A 16,722-nucleotide genomic window follows, 5' to 3' on the forward strand; every position below is an offset into this window, starting at 1 on the left:
GGGCCGCCCCCTGGCCCCACCCTTGTGTTACTGCTTCTGGCCTTTCCATGGGGCTGACTGAAGGCGAGAGGGTCGCGCCCCCCTGCCCTAGGCACAGCCTAACTGGGCGGGGGGGCGGAGGGGGAGCCAGGCTCCTGGCTCAGCAGCCCTGCCCCCCATTGCCAGCACGCTGCCCCCTCGTGGCTGCAGCCAGAAATGCAGCAGGGCACAGCCGGGGCTGGTACAATTTATTGCTGTAGAAAGAAGCCGGAGGGACGTTTCCCTGGGAGCCGGGCGGGGGGGGGTGTCACCACAGGGGGGCGAAGCTGAAGCGCACTTGGAGCAGGTAGCGCATCCGCACCTGGCCCGGCTCGTAGACGACGAACTCGTTGTAGTTGAGGGTGTAGCCGTGGGGGTTCCTCACGCCCGTCTCCACGGCCGGGCCCAGCGGCACTGCGGCCCCCTCCCTGCGGGGAGACGGGGGGTCAGGGCGAGGGTAGCTCGGCCCCCAGCTGCCCAGTTCTCCCCCCCCCCCCCCCCGTTCTGGGCTGTACAGCTTTGCTGCTCTTTCCCCGGAGCCCCCCCAGCCAGCCAGCCCCGAGCACCCGGCTCTGCTGCACCCGCTGGCCGGGTTCTCCCCTTGCCGGCCCCTCACCCCCTGCCCTGAGCGGGCAGCTGGGCCGGGCCGTTCAAACACGACACGGTGACGTCTCCTCCGGGCCTGGAACCAAACCATGGGGGGCTGGAGCAGGCACGGTTAGTGTCTCGCGGGGGGCCAGGAGAGTCCTGCAAACCAGCCTCTCCTGGGGCCAAGCAAGTCTGCACTGTGAGCAGCAGCAAAGGGGGGGGGGCAGTGCCATCGTGCCAGGGGGCACAGCTCCCCCCCAAGCCCCCGTCCTGCCGTGCCAGCCCTGCCCCCTCCCTGCTACTCACAGCACGATGGTATTGGCTGGGGCGGGCGCCAGCTTCCCCAGCCCCTTGGTGCTGTGCTTCCCGGGCGGCAGCTCCCCGGCCTCGGCATTCGCCTCCAGCAGCTCCTGGCACTCGCCCAGCGCCACCTGCAACGGGAGAGGGGCACCGAGTCCACAACTGCCCGTCTGCCCTGTCCAGAGGGGGAGAGAGCCCAGCAGGCCGGGCTCCCAGCCCCAGGGCCAGGCTGGCTCCCTGCGAGGCGGCTGGCTCTGGGGTGGCGCTCACCTCGCACAGCAGCAGCAGCCCCACGTCGCGCTGGCGCGAGGCGAAGCAGTAGTTGGCGCTCTTGGACGACATGTCTGCGAAGTAGATGCCCTTCCCAAACTGGGGGTGAGATGGGGGGGGAGGGATTAGACTGGCGGGGGGGGAGCGGGGAAAGGGCAGAGGGGGACAGGCAGGCAGCTGGGGGCAAGGGGGGGATCTCACCATGTAGCCGGTGACGGGGGCCTCAGGGGGCGCCACCCGCAGCCCCTGGCTCAGGATCCCCACCCAGTTGCCCAGCCGGGAGCCGTGCCACAGCAACGTCCTGGGGGGGAAGAAATCAGGGGGGTGAGCCCCATTCCCAGCCCCCAAACCTTCCCTCCCACGCCTAGCCCCCCCCTCCCCCGCAGCACCCAGCCCCTTTACTGGCTGGGATCCAACCCCCACCCCACCGGCCTCTCCTGTGACCAAGCGTGAATTGCCTAACGCTTTACTCTGCCGCCGCGTGCCTCAGTTTCCCCTGTGCCTGGCACTGGAGCAGAAGGGTTCGCTTAGCAGGGGGGGCAGCGCTGGGAGGGAGTTGGCAGAGCCCGGGGGGGGGGGGCAGCCTGGTTGCACAGACAGATGTAACCCACCAGGTGCAGGACAAATGCGCCTGTTCCCACCCCGGCCCCCCCCAGCCCAGCCCCCTGGGTAGCTCCCCCGGCCCCTCACCGGTTGGGCAGGCTGGCGCGGAAGGGGGGCTCGCCGGCCCGGCGCAAGGTGAAAGCCTCCAGCAGCTCCATGGAGTAGTCACGGTGGGTAGGCGCGTGGGTGGAGAGCAGGTACCGCTCCAGCACCTGGGGGGAGCCGTGGGGCCTGAGCCAACCCTAGCCCTACCCCCCCACACCCACCTGGCCCCCTTCAGGCCCCACCCCCCATGTGCTCCTGGTCACCACCCCTTCACCTGGCCTCCCCAGCCCCACACTGCCCCCCTTGCCCACCCCCCCAGCCTACACTGCTCCCCACCCCACCCTGCCCCCCAGCTTCCCCACTGCTGGCCCCTCGCAGCACCCCCAACCTGGAAGTGGGCAGAGTCCCGCTCCAGGGGGCAGAGCTCACAGCCCAGCGTGCGGTAGCTCCGGTCCAGCGGGTGCTCCTGGCCGTGCAGCTCCAAGCGCGCCAGCTTGACGGCAATCTGAATCTCGCCCAGGGCCTGGGGAGTGGGTGGAGTCAGGGGTCAGAAGGGGGTGGGGACACAGAGAGCTGGAGGGACAGATTCTCCCCACTCCGCTCACCTCCAGCAGCTGCACCTTCTCCTGAAGCTCCTGCCACGTCCGGATCAATGGGGGTGTCCGAAGCCTGGGAGGGGCGAGGGGGGGGGAGAAGCAGAGTGAGCCAGGCCTGGGGGCGGGGGGAGGGACCTGGAGCCCCAGCGAGGAGGCAGAAGAGGGCAGGGTAGGGGGTGCTCAGACGGGCGGGTGTAGGGCTGCCAGGTGTCTGGTTGCTGACGGGAACGCCCAGTCAAAAAGGGAACCACAGCGGGGCTACGGCAGGCTCCCTGCCTGTCCTGGCTCCGTGCTGCACCCAGAGACCGTGGCATGTCCCTCCTCCAGCTCCCAGGCATTGGGGCAGCCAGGGGGCTCTGCACGCTGCCCCCGCCCCAAGCACCGTGGTTCCCGACCAATGGGAGCTGCGGGGGCAGTGCCTGCTGACAGGACAGTGCGCAGAACCGCCTGGCTGTGCCTCCACATAGGAGCTGAGGGGGGGAACATGCCACTGCTTCCAGGAGCTGCCCAGAGCCTGCCCCCTCCCACCCTCCAGACCCCTTGATCCCAGCCCAGAGCACCCTCCTGCACCCCAAGCCCCTCATACCTGGCTCTGCCCCAGAGCCTGCCCCCCGAGCTGGAGCTCTCACTCCACCCACGCTCCAAGCCCCTGCCCTCCGAACGCCCCCCTTGCACTCCAAACCCTCACACCCAGCCCCACCCCAGAGCCCCCACACCCCTCCGTACCCTAACCGATTCGCCCAGTGAAAGTGAGCGAGTGAGTGAAGGTGGGGAGAGCGAGTGCTGGGGGGGGGAATGGAGTGAGCAGGGGGCGGGGCCTCAGAGGAGGGGTGGGGCAAGGGTGTTTGGTTTTGGGCGAGTAGAAAGTTGGCAACCCAAGGCAGGAGGTGCTCGGAGCGGGCGGGGGGCGCTCAGCACAGCGGGGCAGGCTGGGAGGGGCACTCGAGGGGGAGCGGGGTGGGGCACTTGGGGGCACTGACCCAAAGTCATGGGGCACACGGGTGTAGAACTCGTTGCAGGCTTCCAGCAGGGCCCGTCCAGTGTCCCCGGCCCGCAGAACCGCCTCCACCTTCTGCAGTGACTGGAACCCAGCCCGGATCTGCTCCACCGTCAGCTTCCCTGGGGGAGCAGGTCAGAACCACCAGCGCCCGGCACCCCCCAGGGGCCCTTGAACTCCCCCCAGAGCCTCCCCAAACCCAGCCCGGATCTGCTGTCAGCTTCCCTGGGGGGAGCAGGTCAGAACCACTGGCAACCAGTCCCTCCCAGGGGGTCCCCCAACTCCCCCCAGATCCCCTGCCCCCCAGAACCCTCTCAACCACAGCCCAGATCTGCTGTCAGCTTCCCTGGGGGGGAGTGGGTCAGACCCGCCGGGCCCCACTACCCCCAATCCCTCCCCCACACGCCCACGGGGGGCTCACCGAGAGGGGCCTTCTTGGTGTCATACTTCATCTCCAGCACCATCTCCTCCATGGCCTGCAGGTCGCAGATCAGCCCCAGCAGCGCCTGCACTCGGGGGTCCAGTCGTGAGGCCGGTTTGGGCTGGGGGGCCCCTGTGCAGCTCGGCTCTGCGGCCTGGGCGGGGGAGGGTTGTTACTGGATCTCCCAGCCGTGGCCGGAGCACCCCCATCCCGCCACCCCCCCAGTGCTCCCATGGAGGTGGGACACGGCCACTGCTTCTCCACGCAGGCTGGGGGGTCCATGTGCAGGTCATATGGGGCAGGGGGCTCTGTGTAGGGGGTCACACTCACGGGGGGGGCGGCTGTCCATGTGCAGGTCGTACGGGGGGGCTGCAAGGGGGGGGTCACACTCACGGGGGGGCGGCTGTCCATGTGCAGGTCGTACGGGGGGGCTGCAAGGGGGGGTCACACTCACGGGGGGGCGGCTGTCCATGTGCAGGTCGTACGGGGGGGCTGCAAGGGGGGGTCACACTCACGGGGGGGCGGCTGTCCATGTGCAGGTCGTACGGGGGGGCTGCAAGGGGGGGTCACACTCACAGGGGGGCGGCTGTCCATGTGCAGGTCGTACGGGGGGGCTGCAAGGGGGGGGTCACACTCACGGGGGGGCGGCTGTCCATATGCAGGTCGTACGGGGGGGCTGCAAGGGGGGGGTCACACTCACAGGGGGGCGGCTGTCCATGTGCAGGTCGTACGGGGGGGCTGCAAGGGGGGGTCACACTCACAGGGGGGCGGCTGTCCATGTGCAGGTCGTACGGGGGGGCTGCAAGGGGGGGGTCACACTCACAGGGGGGCGGCTGTCCATGTGCAGCAGGTCGTACTTGCCAGGCACTTTCTGGAAGTTGCCCCGCTCGGCCCAGTGGTTTTTGGTCTTGTCAAGGAACCTGGGGAGATAGCGGAGAGGGGGGCGAGGAGGGGCCGGCTCCGAGGGTTTGGGGGGGGCAGGCTCCGAGGGGTTGGGGGGGGGAGGCTCCGAGGGGTTGGGGGGGGGGGCGACTCACTTCTTAGTGAAGATCTGCTTGGCCTGGGTGAGGTCCCCAGCGCAGGACACCAGCGCGTGCTGGCCCGGCCGCCCCACTGCAGGGACAGGACAGATGTGGTGATGGGGGACACTGCTCCACCCCCCCAACCCCTGCCATGCACCCAGCCCCCTGCCAAGCCCCAGCCCCCGGCCACACCCCCCCCGCCTGGTGCCCCACGACAGTCACCCAGCCCCCCATGGCCCCCGCCTCGCTCACCGCGCCCCCAGCGCGTCCAGACGCTGTAGCTCCGTGGCCCATCGTCCTCCAGCAGCTGTAGGACGTAGAACTTGTTGTTGTTGAACTGGAGGTTGGTCTGGGGGATGGATGGACAGATGGGGGGGGCTGGGTGTCAGGGACAGGGCTGGAGGGTCTCTGCCCGCAGCAGCCCCCCTTCCCCCGGCTCTCCCGGCCAGGAGGGCCACAGCGCTGCACTCACCTGGTTGAGCATCACGTCGTAGACGTCGTCCCCTTCGCAGTACACGTGGGCCTGGGGGGAGATGGGCACTTCCTGAGCCGCAGCCAGCCCTGGGAGGCCATGGGGTGTGGGGAAGTCCCCTCTAGGGGGCACTGGCCCCGATCCCACCCCAGGGGGGGACTGGCTGGCTCAGGGATGTGGGACTTTTCCTCTCTAGGGGGCGCTGGCTCTGATCCCGTCCCAGGTCAGGGACTGGCTAGTTCAGGGGGCAGGGAATGGGGCATGGGGCTTTTCCCCTCTAGGGGGCGCTGGCTCTGATCCCGCCCCAGGTCAGGGACTGGCTGGTTCAGGGGGCAGGGAATGGGGCATGGGGCTTTTGCCCTCTAGGGGGCGCTGGCTCTGATCCCGCCCCAGGGCAGGCATTGGCTGGCTCAGGGGGCTGAGGAGCAGGAGGTCTTGCGTTACCTTCCCCAGTTTAGCCAAGCACTCGGGATCCACCGGCGCCTTCCCCTTCACAATCAGGGTCTTGACGACCTCTGGGGGTGACAGACAGAAATGGGGGAGGGGTGTTAAGAGCTATCAGTGCAGGGATCCAGGGGACCTGAACCAAGGTAGGACCTGGCGCTCGAGGAACAACAGAGCTCCAGCCACGCCACCAGCCCCTTCCCAGGCAGCCAGGAGGAGCCAGCAGTGTCCAAGGCCGACGTCACGCACTCCGAGCGCAGGATAGGGGAGGCACTTATAAATCACACCCATTTCCAAAGCATCTTGGCTGCCTAACTCGCCCCCAAGAGTCACAAAAGAGCTGGCCGAGATGAGCTCCGACCTGCTGGCATTCATCTGAAATCAACCCCAGGGCAGACTCATTCCTGAAGAGCGGATGAGTGCGGCGCAAGTGGGTAGCTTTAGGCCGGTTAGCCTGACGAAAAGCACAGGCAGAATAACACAAAAGCTGATGCGGGATCCCCAGCTAAAACACAGGAACCTCAGCAAGGCCAGGCAGGTTTCACGGAAAACAAAGCTGATCTCATCCGTCGGTGACGTTACGGGTTTCGTCGATACAGGGAACTTTATGTGGCGTGTGCGACTTGGCACTGTGTGACCCGACTGAAAACCGAGCGCTGTGGGCTAGTGCCTGACATGCGGATTAAAAACTGGCTAACTGATAGATTCCCCACACATCGTCGCCGCTGGGGAATCATTGTAGCCAGGGCGTTTTTGTCGGCGACGCCGGCTGGCGGAGGGGAAAGCGATGCCAAGGTGGCACCCGGCACCCCGGACGCTTCGCGGCTACACAGAATAAGGCTGAGCACGAACCAATGTGAAGTGACTCCTCCAGGAGCAGCAAGGTGGTGGGGGGGGGAGGGGCAGCTGGGATTCCTGGGCACACATTTTAGATCAGGGGTGGGCAAACTATGGCCCGCGGGACCGTCCTGCCTGGCCCCCAAGCTCCTGGCCCGGGGAGGCTAGCCCCCGGCCCCTCCCCTGCCTCAGCTCGCTCGCTCCACCGCCGGCGCAATGCTCTGGGTGGCGAGCTCCTGGGGCAGCGCAGCTGCAGAGCCTGGCCTGACCCGGTCTCTGTGCTGCGCGGTGGCGGTGGCCCAGCTGTAGTGCTGCCAGCCACCAGTGCTCCAGGCAGCACGGTAAGGGGGCAGGGGGTTGGATAGAAGGCAGGGGAGTTCAGGGTGGTGGTCAGGGGGTGGGGGTGTAGATGGAGTCGGGGAGGAACAGAGGGTTGAATGGGGGCAGGGAGGAAGGAGGGGGGGTGGGATAGGGCGGTAGGGGACAGTCAGGGGACAGGAAGAATCATGTAATAATATGAGGGTTGGAAGGGACCTCAGGAGGTCATTTAGTCCAACCCCCTGCTCAAAGCAGGACCAATCCCCAGACAGATTTTTACCCCAGTTCCCTAAATGGCCCCTCAAGGATTGAACTCTCAGCCCTGGGTTTAGCAGGCCAATGCTCAAACCACTGTGCTACCCCTCCCCCCAAAAAAGAAGGGGTGGTTGGATGGGGCAGAGGTCCGGGGGGGGAGGTGGGAGGGTGTGTCAGGAGTGAGAGGAGGGGTTGGATGGGGCAGCGGGGATCTGGGGGCGGTCAGGGGACAGGGAGTGGGGGTGTATGGATGGGGCAGGAGTCTGGGGGGGGGCAGGGAGGGGCAGATAGGAGGTGGGGGCCAGGCCACGACCCCCTCCCCTAGCCAGCCCTCCATACAATTTACAAAACCCGATGTGGCCCTCAGGCCAAAAAGTTTGCCTGCCCCTGTTTTAGATGCGAATCTAGTGGAAGGGGGCAGAGCCAGAAAACCAGGGCTGGAACAGCTGGCAGAGAGAGGCCGGCAGTTTGCCACCCCTCACCTGTGCTCTCTCCCCCGGCTCTGGGGTTGGGGCTGGCCCCCACCTCCTGGAGTCTCTTCGGCGCTGGGGGCCGTTGGGGGGACGAGGAGCCAGGGACAGAGCTGGGCTCAGATCCCCCATCGTCATCCACAGCATCTGTGGAGAGAGGCCACGGGTCAGAGGGGGAGGGGAGGGTGCCACACCCCAGAGCTGGCCGCATCTCAGCAGCAGGTGAGCCACCCTGTGCCTTGTCGCTGTGACCCAGCTGTGCCTGGTGTCAGATTCTCCTCCCAGCTCCCTGGGGGATGATTAATGACTAACGAGCTTACACTCTGGCAGCGGGGCCTGCCCCAGCCCGGGTGCCCGAGACCTGCTCACCAACCGGAGCTGGGCCCTGGGAGCCTGAACCCCTTCCCCCGGCTTCCCACAGAGCCCGCTCTACCCACTAGGCCCCACTCCTCTCACAGAGCCAGGGAGAGAACCCAGGAGTCCTGGCTCTCTAGGTACCTGACTCCCTCCGCTCCATCCGGCGCTGGTACCCAGTTCTGACGTTGGTCTGGGTCATCTGTGCTGTGTCCAACGTGTAGCGGGTCCGGCTGAACGTCACCTCTAGGCTGGGCTCCCCGTCGCCGCGCCGTGCTCGCTCCAGCGCCAGGCAGGTATCGGCAGGGTAGGGAAGCCACTGCCCCTCTTCGTCCCCCTGCCAGCACCACACGAAATCTGGGCCACGGGCATCCTGTTAGCTCCCTGCCAGTGCTAACCCCTAGGCTGCCCCGCAGCTCCCAGCCTCTGGGGCAGTGACTGCGACCGGACATGGGACCCAGGTGTCCAGGTGGCTGAGCAGGGCGTTCAGCCCTGGGGGCCCCGCAGCTCCCAGCCTCTGGGGCAGTGACGGTGACCGGGCATGGGACCCAGGTGTCCGGGCTACACAGCAGGGTGCTGACCCCTAGGGGGCCCCATAACTTGGGGGAGCGATCAGGACAAAGCGTGGGACCCAGGCATCCGGGACGACACTGCTCCCCCGCCAGGGGTCCCTGGGCACTCACAGGAGTCCTGGTCCTGGACAGCGGCTGCCACGCATCTGTCCTGCCTCGTCTGTCCATCCCGCTGCACCATCCGCCGCAGGTCCACGCGGGAGCCCACGGCCACGCTGGGCTTCCCTGCCCTGGGGGGAGAGGGATGCGGCTCAGTGCCTGTGACTCCCCCGCCACGGCCCGGGCCACGATACGCCCCCCTGGCACTCACCTGGCCGCCTGTGTCAGCACCTCGCTCTGCTCAGGCACGAAGCGATGCCAGGTGCCACCGGGGTCCTGCCACTCCCAGCGCAGCTCCAGTGCCAGGCCCGCGCCCTCCGCCTCGGCTGCCCTCCGCTTCCGGCTCATCCTGGGAGTGACAAGCGGGGCTGGCGAGCAGAGAGAAGGGAGGCAGGGACCCACAGACTGTGATCCCCAACTATACAGCCCCATAGAGACCATTCTGCTGCCATCCATACAGCCTGCAGGGACCAGTGCACACACATCCCAGGCCATATAGCCCCATACAAACCATTCTATTGCCATCCATACAGCCGTGTTAGGACCAGCACCTGCCCAGGACATATAGCCCTATACAGACCATCCTACCAAGATTCATATAGCCCAGTATGTACCAGCACAACCCTGCCCCCAGGTCATAGAGCCCCAGGTGGGCCATTCTACTGCAATCCATATAGCTTCTTACCCACCCCCCCAGCCATATAACCCCGGCTATATTGACCATCCTATGGAGATCCACACAGCCCTGTATGTACCAGCAGATCCCCAGGGCCACACAGACCTATATGAATGAGCATGTTCCCCCCCTCCACACACACAGCCCTGTATCGACCATCCCCCCATGATCTACAGAGCACTCCAACAGCTCGAGGCCCCAGTGCGCGCCCCCCCCCCCCCAGCCCCCAATGCAATATCCTAACCCTCCGCGTTTTCCCCCCTTGACCCTTACTGCCTGCTCCCAGAACCCCCCCCCCCGGGGGCTCCCAGAGCACCCCCTCCCCCACTGCGTGCCCCCAGACCGCCACTGCAACCCGTCCCCCCCGCAACCCTCCCCCACTGCAACCCCAGCCCCATTGCACCCCTAAGGTCCGTCCGCAGCCCGTCACTGCACCCCCCCAACCACGCCTGCACCGCTTCCAATGCTTCCCCGCCCCATTGCACCCCCTTACACCCCTCCCTCACCGCTCCCCTGCACCCTTCCCCCAGTGCACCCCCCGAGGGTTCCCCTCCCCGCACCTGGCAGCAGCTTCCCACCAGCCGCGCTCCAGGGAACGTTCCGGGAACCGAACTCTCGCGCAGCCCGTCCTCATTTGCATATCGCTCATTTGCATTAGCCCCGTCCCCTGCCCTGGCCGGTCGCTGGCGTGGAGGGGCCCGAGTAGGGGGTAGGCGCGCAGGGTATTGTGGGAGACGCACACCGGGCTCGCTGGCAGGCGGAGCCGGTTCATTTGCATAGAGGGGGCTGCGCAGGCTGGGAGTCTGGGGTGGGGGCGGGAGCCGGCCGCGCGCCCCCTTAGATCAACCCTTCGCGTGAAGGCGAGGGAGAGGTGCGATTTGCATACGCCGCGGCGCATGCCGGGTATTGCTCCTCCTGCTCACCGTCACCGTTAAATGGCAGAGCTTCTGGGATACTTATATAGCCCCGATTAGAGATTTGCTACCGCTCCAGAAACGAACTCATTTATTACCCCTTCCCCCGGGCCGTACAGTGCTGTATGGAGCTTGTACCCTCCCACCAGCCGGTGGGTCAGTGAAATGAGCCCGCGGGCTCCTGCTCTGTCTGCTCCCCTCAGCCCTCCTGGGCTGTACAACCCGGTATGGATCCTGAACCCTCTGCACAGCTGGCCTGTATGGGCCCTACAGCCACCTCACAGCCTGCCGTGAGACATATAGACCCATATGGGCCCTGCAGCCTCCTCGCAGCCCGTCGTGAGCCATACAGACCCATGTAGGCCCTGCAGCCTCCTCACAGCCCGTCGTGAGCCATATAGACCCGTATGGGCCCTGCAGCCTCCTCGCAGCCCGTCGTGAGCCATACAGACCCATGTAGGCCCTGCAGCCTCCTCACAGCCCGCCATGAGCCATATAGACCCGTATGGGCCCTGCAGCCTCCTCACAGCCCACCATGAGCCATATAGACCCGTATGGGCCCTGCAGCCTCCTTGCAGCCCGTCGTGAGCCATACAGACCTATATGGGCCCTGCAGCTGCCCCGCAAGGCCATGCAAACCAGCTGTCAGATGGGGTAACCCTCTGTTCCCCCAGAACCATGGGGAAGATAAAGTCCCCAGCGGTTGCGATGGGCTCAGATTTAAAAGTTTATTAGAGAATATTTAAAAATAAACGATACAGACAGTTTGAAGCGTCAGTTATTGTGTCATTGGGGGTAACATACAGGTTGTAGGGGGATATTAGCGTTTTGGTGTTAGGCAGCATATACTATATACAGTCTGTCATGTCCCCAGTGCTGGGTGTACGGTGGGTGGGATCAAGATACAGTAAGGAGGTAGTGGGGGTGCATCACTCATACAAACAGGTTACAGACAGTCATGGGCATGAATAAGCGGGCTGAATAATGGGGCTAGGACGACCCTCACATGGTGGAGTTCAGTTGGGTGGGTTCAGGGCTTAGGGGACAGAGTCCAACGGGGGGGTTCACAAGTCTCCTCCCCACTGTGGGTGCACAGAGTCACCCCCGCTCACTCCTGGTATTGGCGGTGGCCGGTGATGTGCTCCGTGTAAATGTCTCTGGACCAGCGAATAGTGTCCAAGACCATTAGGCGTCTCATGAGCTGCGCATAGCGACGGCCCACCCCACAGGTCCGAAGCACGTGTTCATTGCAAGGGTCCCAGGCACCCAGGGCCCCAACAATCAGGGCGTCGGTGTATACCTCATAGCCCTTTGACCGCAGGGTGTCCGCCAAGGGGCCGTATTTTTCAAGCTTGCGGGCTCGGGCCTCGCGGAAGGCCGGGGTCCTGTTTTCGAATGGGATCGTCACGTCGACAAGGATGATCTTTTTCTGATCCTCGTCCGTGACGACGATATCCGGGCGCAGCAGGCTGTCGGTGTCGGGGATGGTGCGGTTGACGGCGATCTCTCCCAGGTGCAGGGCGATGGCCTTTACTAGACGGTCCTGGATGGCGTTGTGGCGCAGCTGCCAGGCCCTGGCGTGGGGCCTGCAGCTGCACAGGACGTTGGGCAGGATCTCCAGGGCGTACCCACACTTCCTGCAGCACTTGTCTCGGTTCCCGTGGTGGACGGCTCCATTGAGCGGGACGCAGTTTAGTCGGGCACGGTGTATGAACCGCCAGTCGGCGAAACGGGTGAAGCTGCCTGAGGGGAGGAAGTGGTTGCTGGAGTCCCACTTGCTGGTGACCTCAAAAGCCTTGCCCTGGTCCAGTTTTTTCTTCAGGGTATCCACGTAGAGCGCGTGGACGGCGGCGTGAGATCCAGGTCTGTGAATACGGCCCAGGGCTGCCCACCGACCAAGAAGGCCAACCCAAGATATTGACCTGCTGTTTGTCCCGTGCAACCGAACAAGGCAGGGTCCGGAGTGTGGACACCACGCAACCCCGTTCTTAGGGCTGTAGGGTGACACAGTCCGCATTGAGCCGCTGGCTACGTTTTCAGTGATTGACCTTGCGACCTTCACTTGTTCCCCCTTTGGATGTGATAGATAATTACACCAGGGCAATATAGCTTTGTAGGTTAGGATTGCTCTACCCAGGTCATATATTCCAGTATAGACCAGGAGGTAATTCTATACAGACCCTTCCCCCAACCCCTTATATGGGTTCACAACCCAATTCAGAGCATTCTACTCCAAATCCTTTTATATCTGACCTCCCTCCACACAGGCCATATAATCCCATATTGACCAGCACCCCTTTGTGGGTTCTTACAGAACAAAGCCAGAATCTCACCCCTACAGACACATGCCAGGCCATACATCCCAATCCAATCTGGTCCGTGCGATCAGGCATAGCTTTTTCACGAGGAGAGTAATTAAACACAGGAACAATGTCCCAAGGACCGGGTGGATTCGCCATCACTGATGATTTCTAAATCTCGCTCAGATGTTTCAAGACCCGTTCCAGGAATTGTTTGGGACGGTTCTCTGGCCTGTGAGATACTAGGTCAGCCTAGATGACAATGGTCCCTTCTGGCCTTGGAATCTATGAAGCCCCCTGCTTGGGCCGATATAGTCCCATATGGACCACAGGGACTCCTAGCCCAGTTCAGATCACTGAACCCCTCGCCGAGATTCTATATAGATGGCCCCAGTCTGGTTATTTTAGCTCATCCAGACCAGGACTGGGGCCGTTTCGGCAATCCATCCTATTTCAGGCTGCCCCCCCCTCCACTGCCCCAGCTATGGGCCCCTCTGCTACCCCCCATGCAGATTATTTTCTTCCCGCCCTACAAGATTTTCAGCTTGTCTCCACTCACCTGGGCGCTATGGACCAGGGGAGAGCATTACGCTCACAGTGCATGCTGGGACAGTGTGTCCTGTCCCCACCCGCCCATGAACTCTGACGCTGGGCATGACCCAGGGGTGGGTGGGACACCACCTACCACTGGGGAGGGTGGCTTCCCAGCGGGACAAGGGCCCCTGAGGAAACGGGGATCGTCTTGCAAAAGGGTACAAATGCTTTATTTTAAAACAGAAGCATCAGCCCAGCTTCCCCTCCTCCCCACATGCAGCCTGCAGACCATCCTCATCCTCGTTCCAGCGGCAGCTGGGCCCTGAACGCCAGAGCCGGGAGCTGGCGAAGATCCCAGCGGCCAGCCCCTATCTGGTGGTGGAGCTAGCACCTGGCTGCCAGCACGGTCTGGCTGTAACAGCGCCCAGCGATGGAGGGGGCAGTTCCCTGGCAAATCGCTCTCCAGGTGCAAACGCGGCCCCTGAGCTCCCAGCCTACTTTGTCTCGCTGCTGCCGCCGCGGCTGGGCCTCACAGCTGGGCGAAGGGGCCATGCCGAGTGCTCTCCCTGCCAGGTTGTTGCCAGCCTGCTGCTCGCCCCACCTCGTCAAGGGCCTTTTGGGGGCGCAGCGCCCGGCACGGGCTGAGGAGAGCTCAGCATTCGAGCGGGGCTCTAGGGCCAGGGCAGGGCTATCTAGTCCCTGTGGCTGTGGGCATAGGGCTAGGGCTCTCTGTCTCCAAGGCCTCCCAGCGGGCAGAGTCCCCGGCAGCCGGCGGGCAGAGCCCCTTGGCCCGGGAGTGGGTGCGCTGGTGCACCACCATGTTGGAGCGGCGGTGGAAGCGTCGGCCGCACTGCGGGCAGGCGAAGGGGCGCTCGGCCGTATGGGTGCGCTGGTGACGGATAAGATTGGAGCTGCGGTGGAAGCGTCGGCCGCATTCGCCGCAGGCGTAGGGCTGCTCGCCGGTGTGGGTGCGCCGGTGCACGGTGAGGGCCGAGCTCTGGGCAAAGGCCTTGGGGCAGTCGGGGCAGCGGTAGGGGCGCTCGCCGGTGTGGCTGCGCCGGTGGGTGGCCAGGTGGGAGCTTTGGGCGAAGGCCTTGGGGCAGTCGGGGCAGTGGTAGGGGCGCTCGCCGGTGTGGGTGCGGCCGTGCACCACCATGTCAGAGCGCTGGGCGAAGCTGCGCCCGCAGTCTCCGCAGCGGTAGGGCGACTCCTCCAGGTGGGCCCGCTGGTGGCGCCGGTGCACCGTGCTGTGGGCGAAGGCCAGGCCGCAGATGCCGCAATGGTAGGGCCGCTCCCCGGTGTGGGAGCGCCAGTGGCGCAGCAGTTCCGAGCTGCCGGGAAAGCCCTTCCCGCACTGGGCGCAGCGGTAAGGCCGATCGGGCTGGTGCGTGCGCCGGTGCTGCGCGAGGTTGGAGCCAGTGCTGAAGCCCTTGCCGCAGTCGGCGCAGCGGTAGGGCCGCTCCCCAGTGTGGGTGCGGCCATGCACAGCCAGGTCGGCGCGCCGGGCAAAGGCCTTGGGGCAGGCAGGGCAGGGGAAGGGGCGCTCACCGGTGTGGGCCCGCCGGTGCACTGCCAGGTTCGAGCGTTTGCCAAAGCGCCGTCCGCACTCGGGGCAGGGGTGGGGGCGCTCGCCTGTGTGCACCCGCCGGTGCTTGGCCAGGCCCGAGCTCTGGGCGAAGGCACGGCCACACTCCTCGCAGGCGTAGGGGCGCTCGCCCGAGTGCGATCGCCGATGCACGATCAGCGTGGAGCTTTGTGAGAAGGCCTTGCCGCACACGCTGCACCCGTACCGCCGGGGGCGTGCCGGGGCGGCCTGTCCCCCAGCCCTGGTCTGCTCCCCCTCCCCCACGGCCTGGCCCCCATGGTCCCCCTTCCTTCGGCCACCCAGATCTGAAAGCGTCCCCGTGTCTCCATGCGCCTCTTCCCACCACACATCCGGCCGCACGTCTCCACTGGCCCGGTGCCCGCCGTCGCCATCCCCCTCCTGCTGCTGGGGGGCACTGGCTCCACCCTGCTGCGGGCATCCTCGGGCCGCCAGCCCAGCCGGGGTCAACATCACGGGAGGGGACCCCTGGGCCATCCTGCTCCACGTCCCGGCACCTGCGGAGGAGAAACACCCGGGAGATGGACGCGCCCCAGGCTGCCTGTTGCCACTCGGGGACGGGAATTGAGTGGGGCAGTTGGCAGCCCGGACTCCTGGGTTCTATCCCAGTTCTAGGAGGAAAGCGAAGGGGGGATGTCTAGTGGTTGGGGGGAGGGGACCCGGACTCCTGGGTTCCGAGCCTAGCGCTGGGAGGGGAGTGGGGACTAGTATCTTGGGGGGGGGCGTTGGGGGGCTGGGACCCTCCTGGGTTCCGAGCCCCGCCCGGGGGGGGTCTAGTGGCTGGGGGAGGGGGCCGGACTCCTGGGTTCCGAGCCCAGCAGCCGAAGCCGCCCCCAGCGCTGGCCCGGCCCAGCTCTTACCGCAGGGGGCGCCGCGCTCCGCCGGGACCCCGCTCGGATCCAGTGTCCCCGGGCTGGACTACCGCTCCCGGCATGCCCCGCGCGGGACTGCAACTCCCGGCATGCCCTGCGGGGCCTCCCCGCCCCTGCGCTGGGAGGGGGATGGAGAGGGGGGAGGGTGTATGGGCCTGCGCCCCCAGCTCTCCCCGTGCACCCCAACCTCCTGCACCCCCAGATCTGCCTGCCCCTGCATCCCCCATCCCAGTACCCCCGATCTGCCCCTGCACACCAGCCGCTCTGTACCCCCAGCCCTGTCAGTGTGCCCCCAGCTCTCCCCGTGCACCCCCCAACCTCCTGCACCCCTACCCCCACCCCTGTACCCCCAGCCCTGCCAATGCGCCCCCAGCTCTCCCCGAGCGCCCCAATCTCCTGCACCCCCAGCCCTCCCCGTGCATCCCAATCTCCTGCACCCCCAGATCTGCCTGCCCCTGCATCCCCCATCCCAGTACCCCCGATCTGCCTCTACACACCAGCCGCTCTGTATCCCAGCCCTGCCAGTGCACCCCAACCTCCTGCACCCCTACCCCCACCCCTGTACCCCCAGCCCTGCCAATGCGCCCCCAGCTCTCCCTGTGCACCCTCAGACCCTGTACCACCAGCTCTCCCTATGCACCCCAACCCTGCACCACAGCTCCACCCCTTCACCTCCAGCCCCGCCAGTGCACCCCAGCTCTCCCCATGCATCCCAGTCTCTGCATTCCACCGCTGTGCACCCTCAGCTGCTCTGCATCCCAACCTCTCAGCACCCCAGCTCTGCCCCGGCACCCCAACCCCTGCCAGTGCACCCCATGCACCCTCAGACCCTGTATCCCCAGCTCACCATGCACCCCAATCCCCTGCACCCCAACTGTGCACCCCCATCCTTGTACCCCCAGCTCTGCCCCTGCACACCAGCCCCTCAGTATCGCAGCCCTGCCAGTGCACCCCAGCTCTCCCCAGGTACCCCCACACCTTGTACCCTAGCTCTGCCCTTGCACCCCCAACCCCTCTGTATCCCAGTCCTGCCAGGGCATCCAGCCCGTCTTCACCCCTAGCTCTCTCCATGCACCCCCAGACCCTGCACCCCCAAATCTGCCCCTGGCTACACCCCAACCTACTTCACAGCTCTGCCCCTG

At 65.6% G+C, this 16,722-nt stretch overlaps 2 protein-coding genes across 4 annotated transcripts; both read right to left on the reverse strand.

Moving 5' to 3' along the window:
* Nucleotides 1-195: 195 nt before the first annotated feature.
* PARP2 (poly(ADP-ribose) polymerase 2) lies at nt 196-10,329 on the reverse strand. 3 transcript variants are annotated; one of them, XM_044986635.1, is made up of 19 exons: nt 9,918-10,144; nt 8,893-9,030; nt 8,694-8,812; nt 8,155-8,367; nt 7,669-7,803; nt 5,777-5,847; nt 5,333-5,383; nt 5,113-5,209; nt 4,876-4,951; nt 4,662-4,758; nt 3,839-3,992; nt 3,401-3,539; nt 2,430-2,493; nt 2,213-2,347; nt 1,867-1,991; nt 1,378-1,477; nt 1,177-1,275; nt 913-1,037; nt 196-446 (listed from the first exon to the last, which is right to left on the reverse strand). In XM_044986635.1, the coding sequence occupies exons 1-19, from the start codon at nt 10,133-10,135 to the stop codon at nt 287-289; spliced, it is 2,316 nt and encodes a 771-aa protein (XP_044842570.1). In that variant the 5' UTR covers nt 10,136-10,144; the 3' UTR covers nt 196-286. The 3 variants fall into 3 exon arrangements, with proteins under 3 accessions (XP_044842570.1, XP_044842571.1, XP_044842572.1); XM_044986636.1 differs by lacking the exon at nt 2,213-2,347 and having other exon boundaries at nt 9,918-10,329; XM_044986637.1 differs by lacking the exon at nt 9,918-10,144 and having other exon boundaries at nt 197-446; nt 8,155-8,347; nt 8,893-9,466.
* A 2,748-nt stretch (nt 10,330-13,077) lies between these two features.
* Nucleotides 13,078-15,648, reverse strand: LOC123347225 (zinc finger protein 664-like). Its single transcript, XM_044984616.1, has 2 exons — nt 15,569-15,648; nt 13,078-15,205 (listed from the first exon to the last, which is right to left on the reverse strand). The coding sequence occupies exon 2, from the start codon at nt 15,183-15,185 to the stop codon at nt 13,794-13,796; it is 1,392 nt and encodes a 463-aa protein (XP_044840551.1). The 5' UTR covers nt 15,186-15,205; nt 15,569-15,648; the 3' UTR covers nt 13,078-13,793.
* Between the last annotated feature and the right edge of the window lie 1,074 nt (nt 15,649-16,722).

Source organism: Mauremys mutica, chromosome 13 (assembly GCF_020497125.1).
Source record: "Mauremys mutica isolate MM-2020 ecotype Southern chromosome 13, ASM2049712v1, whole genome shotgun sequence".
Lineage (NCBI taxonomy): Eukaryota > Metazoa > Chordata > Testudines > Geoemydidae > Mauremys > Mauremys mutica.

Excerpts from the sequence above, each read along its gene's own strand:
- PARP2 (XM_044986635.1), bottom strand. The coding sequence starts at position 10,135 with ATGCAAATGAACCGGCTCCGCCTGCCAGCGAGCCCGGTGTGCGTCTCC. Across the intron at positions 2,494-3,400 it reads CGTGTGCCCCATGACTTTGG|GCTTCGGACACCCCCATTGA; the intron begins GTCAGTGCCCCC and ends CGCCCCTCCCAG. Across the intron at positions 1,276-1,377 it reads CCCCCGTCACCGGCTACATG|TTTGGGAAGGGCATCTACTT; the intron begins GTGAGATCCCCC and ends TCTCACCCCCAG.
- LOC123347225 (XM_044984616.1), bottom strand. The coding sequence starts at position 15,185 with ATGGCCCAGGGGTCCCCTCCCGTGATGTTGACCCCGGCTGGGCTGGCG.